The following is a 9295-nucleotide window of genomic DNA, read 5'->3' as shown; positions in this document are numbered from 1 at the left end:
ATTGGTCTGAGGGTGGGCAAATGACGTGTGATAACTGGCCAATGAGAACTGAGGAGACAGCTGATAGGCCTTCTGGGAAAGAAGCTTCCTATCTCTTTCCAAGGGAACTCTCTCTCCCTCTGATGGATGCGCTGTAAAGATGGTGAAGTGTGGACCTGATGAAGCCATTTCTGCTGCCAAGAGAGAAGCGAACCTGAACACAATTTCAATATACAGAGGTGGGGAGAACGAAAAAGTGCAATAAAACAGGACTGGGGCTCTGGTGACGCCACACATTTCTGGATCATTCTGTGCCTGAACATGTCTGTGGACTGGTTATTTGAACCAGTAAATTACCTTTTTTAATTAGGCCAGAATGGGCTGAGACTTCTGTTGCTTGCAACCAAAAGGGCCCTAAATGATACACTCCCCCGAAACAGCAAAGGAAGGCTGCCTGTGGCAAGAAGCAAAAAGATGGGTTTCTGTTCCTTTTCACCAAAAACAAAACAAAAAAAACCTCTAACGCTGCTGGTCTCCCCCACTGGTCTGAGAGCTTCTGGGGACATAGCCACTGTGTGCCCCGGCCTCTCAGAATAACGCATGGCTGTGGTGAGTGCTCAGTAAGCATTAACTGTGTGAATGCTGTTAAGGTTGTCTCGTTCATCGCTAAATCCGTAGCATCTACAACAGTGTATGGGACACACGACAGACATTTATTGAAGGACTACACAGCTCACCCCAGCATGCCACTGACACCCAGCCCTCAAATCCACCAAAGGAGAAGAAGCTGCGGCTAAAATCTTGCTTGACACTTTATTCTCCTGAGAGGGGAGCGCAGCAGAGGGAGTCGGGGAAGGGAGACTGGAGAGTGGATTCTGGACCGAGGAAGCGAGGAGCCGGCAGAGGTTGCTGAGGTTCCCGGGATCTGAGGACAGGAGCCTGTGCTTCTTCCACAGGACAGGGTGAGAGGGCTCAGAGGGAACCTGGAGCGGAGAGAACAGCCAGCTGTGGGCAGATGTGGTGGGTCCCCATGGGGAAGCAGGCACTCAGAATGTTACTTGCTTAAGGTCTCGCAGCCACCCGTCCCTACTGAACACACCCAGTGGCACATCCTGGAAGCCAGTCGGCAGCCTGAGCAGGTTGTGGGGCCTTGAATAGAAAAGTCACAAGCTCCAATGACAGGAAATGGTGGGGACCCCCGATCTGCTAGCACAGAATCCCAGAGCATTGGCAAGTGCCAGCTGAGCTGCCAAAGCCAATCACCAAGGCCCCTTTCTGGCCCCACTTCCTACAGCTGAGTCGTGTTCTCTCCAGGCACAGCCTGGGCAGTCATGGAGGGAAAGGCCTCACGCTCCCCTGCCTGAAGGGTTCCCTAGTCCAGCTCTCAAGACCCAGAATTGTGGGGGAGGATGTGGCCCCAGTTCCCGACCCCAGGGACCCATGCTGGGCTGGGGATTGGAGTTTGACTGAGGGTCTGATGACCTTGAATAGCCTCACTCTGAGGACATTTCTCCAGGGTCAGGTCTACGCACACGGTGACCTCCTTCAATTCTCATTCCAATCTCAAAAATCAGGATTGCTATCTCCCCTTCACAGATGAAGAAACTGAAGCTCAGAGAGGTCAAGTTATTTGCTTAAAGTCACACAGCCAGGGAGAGATGGAGACCAGATTTTACTCCACGACCACCTGTGACTAAAGCCCAAGCTCTAATCAGTATTTCTCAAACATTTCTAGCTAAAGTCCATCTGCTCAATTCTCCACACTTTCCTGTGCTGGGAGATAGGGGAGTAATGTGTCCTAAGAAGGCAGCTTTGATGTATCCTGGGGGAAACTGTCTCCACCCCTCAGGAGGCATCCCTGCTGTCACCTCTGCACTCACCCATAGAAGGTTCACACAACCTGAGGTCCACACAGATCTTCTGGGCAGTTTCTCCGGCCAGGAGGCCCTGGGTAACTCTAGGCTGATACCTCCTCATGAAATTTTTGCAGACGTCGCGCCATTGTGACCTCACCATCCTACACACACGGGCCTCAGCATTGGAAATGCTTCTCTGCAGCAGCAGAACCACAGTGGACATGGTTATAGGGTGAGTCCTGCACAGCTCTGCCACCCTGCAGGTTCCAGCAGCCCTAGCAATGGGAGTACTAGGTGCGAGGAACTGGCACCTGGTGCCCATGGAGCCAGAGACTGTAGACACAGGGCTGGGCCCCTACTCCCACTCTCCAAGGCCTGGCCCAAGCCTGGTCAGGTAGGGCTCCTGAGACAAGGACAGTTAGCCCTGCTGAGGTCTCAGCCCCTTGTCCACCTGTCCCCTGCCTTCTGTGTGGAGAATGGTGCCCGTGGCTGCCAGGCACACATTAAATGCTCTGCCATGTAGCTACCTGGGTCCAGGACCTGGCTGGGGGCTACAGCCAGAGGGGGTGCATAGAGAAGACTGGTGGGGGTGGGAGGTGTGGTTAGAGCTTGGAGTCTTGGCTCATTTGGTTTTAAAGTCTCTTTTATGCCATCCCAGGGGGGGAGGATGAATCTGGGGATCCAGGGTTAAGTGTGAGCCTGCAGTGCCAGGATGCTAAGAAGTTTCGGGGAGCAGAGGAGAGGGAAGGAGGGAGAGTGAAACAGTAATTCTTGGTAGTAACGCAGTCATCTGTTAAGCATTCACTCAGTGCTGGATGTGGAGCTAAGCATATCCCAGCCCTCAGCTCTTTTAAAAAGCTTCAGCAGCCAGGTGCAGTGGCTCACACCTGTAATTCCACACTTTGGGAGGCCAAGGCAGGTGGATTGCTTCAGCTCAGAAGTTGGAGACCAGCCTGGGCAGCACAGTGAGACCCTGTTTCTACAAAAGTACCAAAATTAGCTGGGCGTGGTGGCACACACCTGGAGTCCCAGCTACTTGGGAGGTTCAGGCAGGAGAATTGCTTGGGCCAGGGAGGCAGAGGTTGCAGTGAGCCGAGATCACACCACTGCACTCCAGCCTGGGTTTAAGAGTAAGATCCTATCTCAAGAAGAAAAAAAAGAAGAGCTTCGACAACTTGCGAGATAGGGACTATTATCCATCCCATTTCAAAGATAAGATAACTGAGGCTCAGAAAGTGGAAGTGACTTGCCCAAGGCCGTGCAGCTTCCAAGTAGCAGATCTGGGATTTATCAGTCCTGACTCAGGTCTCTTAGGGAACCAGCTTCTCAAAGCTCTGCCTTGGACACAAATGTTAGGGCTTTAGGGGAAGATTCCTAACTTCTCTGGGACAAGCCCTCTTTGAGTATACATGATGAAAACCGTGTATACTCTCTCTGACTTACACAGTTCCAGATAGTCACAAACAATTTCACAAGTTCTCTGAAATTCATCCACAGACACATGGGGACTCACAGATTCCCTTCTAGGAAGCCCTCCCCCAGGACCACTGTGCAAGGTGACCCCAGGCTCCCTGATCCCCGACCTGGTCACAGGCTGGCCCCTCCATTGAGCAGCAGACAGGAGGCTCTGTAGCCCCTCGGCCTCACCTGGGTGGGCTCATTCACCATAGCCTTCAGTGTCTGGATTATCCTCAGACAGATCTTGCAGTCGAAGCCCAGCTCCTGCATTTTGATCAACAGGTCACCCTGTCAGGAAAGAAAGCCCCTGTCATGGTCTCTCAGACATTCTGGGAGTGCGTGAAAGTGACCAAGAAAGCGGCCCTTGGTGTTTCTGAGGCTGGCAGGAATGTCCGTGATCTCTTCCCCGAGCATGGATACACTGAAGGCCTGAACTGGCTGCCTGGACCCTGCCTGCCTTTTTGCTTGTCTTAGAGGCTCTGAGACACCCCAGAAACAGCCTCCCACACCCCCAGTACTTTCCCAGCCCTGCACTTGCCCCTCTCCTATTGAGGAACTCCCAGGGGAGTCTACCTATTTGGGTTCTGCAGCCCCAGGCTCTTTGGAGTGTGAGACCCCGGAGGATCCTCTTGGGACAGTCTACCAGGTATCTGTAGCCCTCGTGGCCAGACATGAATTAGACAAAACCAGCATCGTCAGAAACAGCCCAGCCTCCACTCCCACCTCCTGACCATTAGAGAGCTCCAGCCCTCACCCCAGGAGCCACCCAGGGAGGAGGGAAAGGAGAGGGACTGTGGCAGGTGAGCAGAGAGCCAACATGTACCTGGGGGCCCTCCTGGGCCAGGCACGGGCAGGATTGCTCCCTGTCACACAGGTGGGCTGTTGCCACTTCATAGTACTCAGGGCTCAGACGAGAGAAGACCAAACCTGAGGAAGAAGGCACTTCAGCTCCCCCTCCGCAGGTGGAAGGAGAGGGAAAACCCATTCTCCTGGCTGGTGGGAGTCCAGGAGGTAGCCAGGGCCTCGGACAGGGGCTGGGCCTTGCAGGGGGCCAGGATACCTGTCCACATGCTTTGCCCTGGAGCTGCTCTGACCCACTCTCAGCACAAACACATGTTCTCACTTTCCTTCTAGAAAGCCAGGAGGGCGGTGAGACTTTCTCTTCTCCTCTGTTCTGCCAGCAACACAGATTTGGGGGTCAGTTTGTCTAGAAACTTCCCTCAATCTCCTTTCAAGAGATTTTCTTTTTTTACCTTCCAGCCAGATGGCCCAGCCAAATCCACTCTCCCTTCCAGAAGTGTCCTTGCCCTTGGGGCTCACACTGACCCCAAGGCCTGGGAGACAGCAGGGTGCAGGGGGCAGGAAGTCTGCCTTGAGCAGGGAAGAGACCCCGTTCTCTCACCAGCCCTGCACAATCCTAGACAGTGTAGGCCTGAGGAAACGCAGATCCACCGATGAAGGCCAATGGCCTTCACCACACAGATGCGGAGGCAGGGCCTTGGGAGGGAAACGGGGGATCTCAGGCCACACAGTGTGGCCAGTAGAGTTAGGACCAGAATCCCTGGCCTGTCTCTCCTCCTTGGCCAGGCCACTGACAGGCTGGGCAACACACTGGGCTAAGCCTGGCTCTGAGGGGAGGGCCAGGTCTCCATGATGTGGGAGAAGGCTGGGGAGAGGCAGGGGCACCTGGGTGCCCACAGAGTCCATGCTCCGGGTTCAGCCAGCCTGAGAGTGCGAGGCTGGAAGGGCCATCAGGATCGATCCCGAGGGGAAGGCCTTACCTGGGTTGCCCAGGAGCATGGCTGCAAGGAGAAGGAGGGCCCAGGTAACCATGGTGGGGCAGCTGCTCAGATGCCTTTCACACCCTGTTTTGTGAGCAGGGAGCCTGCAGCTTAACCTTTCTCAGGTCCTGCCCTTTTTGTATGTCATCTTCCTGTGTCACTGGGTTTACCACAAGTACAAATACTAATTTATGAAGAAGCAGATCAGTGCAGTGGTAGCCCACAGGGTTCACGCCACACCCCACTCCCACACAACTAGAATGCCGGGTTGCTGGAGGCCAGCAGCTGCCTGGATGCTTGGGATGTGCTAATGGAGGGAGAAACCGCTTAGTACAAGTATGTTCCAAATACTTCGTGGGACATACTTATACTAAAAGTATAAGTGAGTCATCTCACTTGATCCAAAACCTATTTTTAAACAGCTTTTTAAATTTAACAATATACCACGAACATCTTTCCACATCTGTAAATATAGATCTTCTTCATCATTTCCACTGGTTACCTAATGGTTCCCTTTACACATGAACCATAGCTGGGGTCCTGTAACTCTGGGACTCATGTCCCCTGTAGTACTTTGGTTTGAAGAGCAGAGGCCGGGAAGCCTCTCCAAGGGCTCACCCGGTAGTCGAGTTGAGTGATGTGAAGGCCTTCTTCAGACAGGGTGCCTCAGCATCTCAAAATGGCAGCTGTAGCTCCTCCAGGCTACAAGGCCTGTTCATGTGGAAAATGGAAAGAGTGAAGCAGAAAGAGATGGTACTTGTATAGGAAAAACATCTTTCCCAGGGACCTTCAACCTCCATCTAATTGATCTGAACTGTGTCACATGATGACCCTGGCTGCAAAGGGCAATAGGAAGGGAGTCTAATGCTGGACCTTCACTGACACTTCGTTTTTTGTTGTTGTTTGTTTGGTTTGGTTTGGTTTGGTTTTTCTTTTTTGAGATGGAGTTTCACTCTTGTCACCCAGGCTGGAGTGCAATGGTGTGATCTTGGCTCGCTGCAACCTCCACCTCCAGGTTCAAGTGATTATCCTGTCTCAGCCTCCTGAGTAGCTGGGATTACAGGCGCATGCCACCACGCCCTGCTAATTTGTGTGTTTTTAGTAGAGACGGGGTTTCACCACGTTGGCCAGGCTGGTCTCAAACTCCTGACCTCAGGTGATCCACCCGCCTCAGCCTCCCAAAGTGCTAAGATTACAAGAGTGAGCCATCGCACGCGGCCTTCATTGACACTTTGAACAAAATTGGTATTCTGTTAGGGAGGATGAGGGAATGGGAATCGTATAGGCAATGGCAGTGTCAGTTACTGCACGACTTTTTTTTTTTTTTTTTTTTTTTTGATACAAGGTCTTGCTCTGTCGTTCAGGCTAGAGTGCAGTGGTACAATCACAGATCACCGCAGCCTCAACCGCCCAGGCTCCAAAAATCCCCCCACCTCAGCCTCCCTAGTAGATGAGACCATAGGTGCTTGCCACTATCACCCCTGCTGATTTTAAAATGTTTGGAAGAGATGGGTCTCCATATGTTGCCCAGGCTAGTCTCGAACTCCTGGACTCAAGCGATCCTCCCCGCCTCCAAAGTGCTGAGATTATAGGCATGAGCAACCATGCCTGATTTTGCAGGACTTTTTGATAAGGAAACATATTTTGGGAAGAATTGGTAGGACTTTGTAGCTATATGATTACAAGAAAGAAACAAGAGAGAGGTGAAATATTAGTGAAATATCAGGAGGCTGAGGGACTGGCTGTGCAAATTAGAAAAAGGAGCTTGTTGGTGAGAAGTTGAGTTTGAGGTATTGCATTTGTGGCTGGCTTGTTTCCCCAGATGTAAATCAACTGCTTGAGGGCAGGACTGCCTCTGCCTGTCAGGGTCTCCCCACCATGCCTAGAACAGCTCTCAGACCAACCGGCAAACTCCTTTTACCTCAGATGAGGAAAGCAGGACTCAGAGAGATCCAGTGAATTACCCACCAACACATAGCTAGGAAGGGAATAGTCTGTGGATATGAACCCAGACCCTATGACTCCAAAGCCCAAGTTTTCCCCCAGCCCTACCCTATCTCAGTCTCCAGGTTTTCAGTGCAGGGCCACAATCCTCTTGAGGCCAGCTCAGGCACTACTCCCCCGTCTCAGCAGGCTCCCTCTCTCCTGACCACTTGTAGACCTTGGTCTCATGTGTGAAGACCATATTAATGGGCAGAAAAAGTCTTGAAAGGTGACTCATGTCTCTTTATTGTGGGAAACTTGGTGAGACCAAATATTGCAGTGAGTCCTTTTCTGAGGTGTTGAGGGGTACGTGACAAAGCTTACGTAGTTAGTCACAAGTCTCCACCCAGGCCTCTGGGGTCCCGTGTGATAAGAACCTGGGGTCTTACCCAGTTCCCACCCATGGTACCCCGGGAACTGACCCATTGCAAGTCAGGACCAGGCCCCAAAAAAATTCCTGTGTGAAATACTGCCTTCTGTATCTTCTTCAGAAAATCTTCACTTACGCTAAAGTCATAAAAATAGCCTCTATGTTTTTTTCTAGAACTTTTATAATTTTAACTTTGACATTTAGGTCTATGACTCATCTCAAATGAATGTATAATGTGAGTTGGGTTGAGGTTCTGTTTTTCAATATCAATTTCTTGAAAAGATTTTTCTTTTCCCATTGAATTGCTTTGGCATGTTGGTTGAATATCAATTGACTATGGGTCTGTTTGCGGACTCATTTTATCAACTACTACTGCAATAATAATAATATTATAATCATAATAAAGCAATCCAATTTTTTAAATGGGCAAAATATTTGAACAGGTAATTTGCAAAGGAAGATAAGAACAACCAAAACATTTGAAAACCTGCTCAACATCATAAATCACAAAGAAATTCCTTTTTTTGAGCTGCAGCCTCACTCTGTCGCCCAGGCTGGAGAGCAGTGGCATGATCTCGGCTCACTGCCACTTCTGTCTCCTGGGTTCAAGCAATTCTCCTGCCTCAGCCTCCTGAGTAGCTGGGATTACAGGCACATACCACCATGCCTGGCTAATTTTTGTATTTTTAGTAGAGATGGGGTTTCACCATCTTGGTCCATGCTGGTCTTGAACTGCTGATATCAAGTGATCCACCCACCTCGGCCTCCCAAAGTGTTGGGATTACAGGCACAAGCCACCACTCCTGGCCAAGAAATTCTGTATTAAAACTCTACTGAGATGATGTCATCAACATGACAGTAGCCAAAAGGCAGAAAGAGCCCAGGTGTCCATTGACAAATAAATGGATAAACAAGCCAGTCATCATGGCTCAACCTCTAATCCCAGCACGTTGGGAGGCCAAGGTGGGAAGATGGCTTGAGGCCAGGAGTTTGAGGCCACCCTGAGCAACATAGTAGACCCCAGTTCTACAGAAAAATTTAAGAATTAGCTGGGCATAGTGGCATGTGCCTATAGTCCCAGCTACTCAGGAGGCTGAGGTGAGAGGATTGCTTGAGCCCAGGAGGTCAAGGCTGCAGTGAGCCAAGGTCATGCCACTGCACTCCAGCCTGGGTGACAGAGTGAGAGCCTATCTCTAAGAAAAATAAAAATAAAAATTTTTTAAAATGCATAAACAAAATGTGCTGTACATATACAATGGAGATGGAGTACGATTCAGCCAAAAAAGGGAACACAGCTCTGATACATACAACATGAATGAACCTTGAAATAATTATGCCAACTGAAATAAGTCAAACACAAAAGGATAAACGTTGTATGATTCCAGTTACATAAAATTTCTAGAATAAGCAAATTCATAGGGACAGAAAGTAGATTAGAGGTTACCCAGGGCTGGAAGGAGTGGGAAATGAGGGACTTAGTGCCCATTGGTTACAGACTTTCCATTTGGTGTGATGAGAACGGTTTTGGAAATAGATAGTTCCAAATAGATGATTCCACAACTTTGTGAGTGTAATTAATGCCACTGGATTGTACATCTAAAATGGTTAAAATGGTTAATTTTGTTATTTATTTTTATTTGTATTATTTTTAATTGACAAATCATAATTTTATACATTTATGGAGTACAATGTGATGTTTTGATATATGAATACCACTTAGAATGATTAAATCAAGGTAATTAACATATCTATTACCTCCCCTATCAGTTTTTGTGGTACACATTTTATGTTGTATGTATTTTACCACAATAGAAAAAAAAATTATTTTAAAAGGCTGTTTGTCCGGAGCTGCGCGCCCTGGCCATAGC

The 9295-nt window shown here is 49.7% G+C and overlaps 2 protein-coding genes across 4 annotated transcripts in view; both read right to left on the bottom strand.

Annotated features, from left to right (window-relative positions):
• Positions 1 to 773: 773 nt before the first annotated feature.
• LOC105465391 (granulysin) lies at positions 774 to 5683 on the bottom strand. Of its 3 annotated transcripts, XM_071077011.1 has the most exons (6): positions 5075 to 5683; positions 4547 to 4627; positions 4117 to 4220; positions 3483 to 3581; positions 1860 to 2031; positions 774 to 962 (listed from the first exon to the last, which is right to left on the bottom strand). In XM_071077011.1, the coding sequence occupies exons 1-6, from the start codon at positions 5124 to 5126 to the stop codon at positions 952 to 954; spliced, it is 519 nt and encodes a 172-aa protein (XP_070933112.1). In that variant the 5' UTR covers positions 5127 to 5683; the 3' UTR covers positions 774 to 951. The 3 variants fall into 3 exon arrangements, with proteins under 3 accessions (XP_070933112.1, XP_011712138.2, XP_070933111.1); XM_011713836.3 differs by lacking the exon at positions 4547 to 4627 and having other exon boundaries at positions 5075 to 5676; XM_071077010.1 differs by lacking the exons at positions 4547 to 4627; positions 5075 to 5683 and adding an exon at positions 4354 to 4461.
• A 27-nt stretch (positions 5684 to 5710) lies between these two features.
• Positions 5711 to 9295, bottom strand: part of LOC105465388 (ubiquitin specific peptidase 39) — an 87667-nt gene continuing 84082 nt past the window's right edge. Inside the window, exon 14 of the mRNA XM_071077005.1 lies at positions 5711 to 5785. The gene's annotated coding sequence lies outside the window, so the exon portion shown is untranslated. The remainder of the gene's footprint in view (positions 5786 to 9295) is intronic.

Source organism: Macaca nemestrina, chromosome 13 (genome assembly GCF_043159975.1).
Source record: "Macaca nemestrina isolate mMacNem1 chromosome 13, mMacNem.hap1, whole genome shotgun sequence".
Taxonomy (NCBI): Eukaryota; Metazoa; Chordata; class Mammalia; order Primates; family Cercopithecidae; genus Macaca; species Macaca nemestrina.
This window is presented reverse-complemented; position numbering and strand designations above follow the sequence as displayed.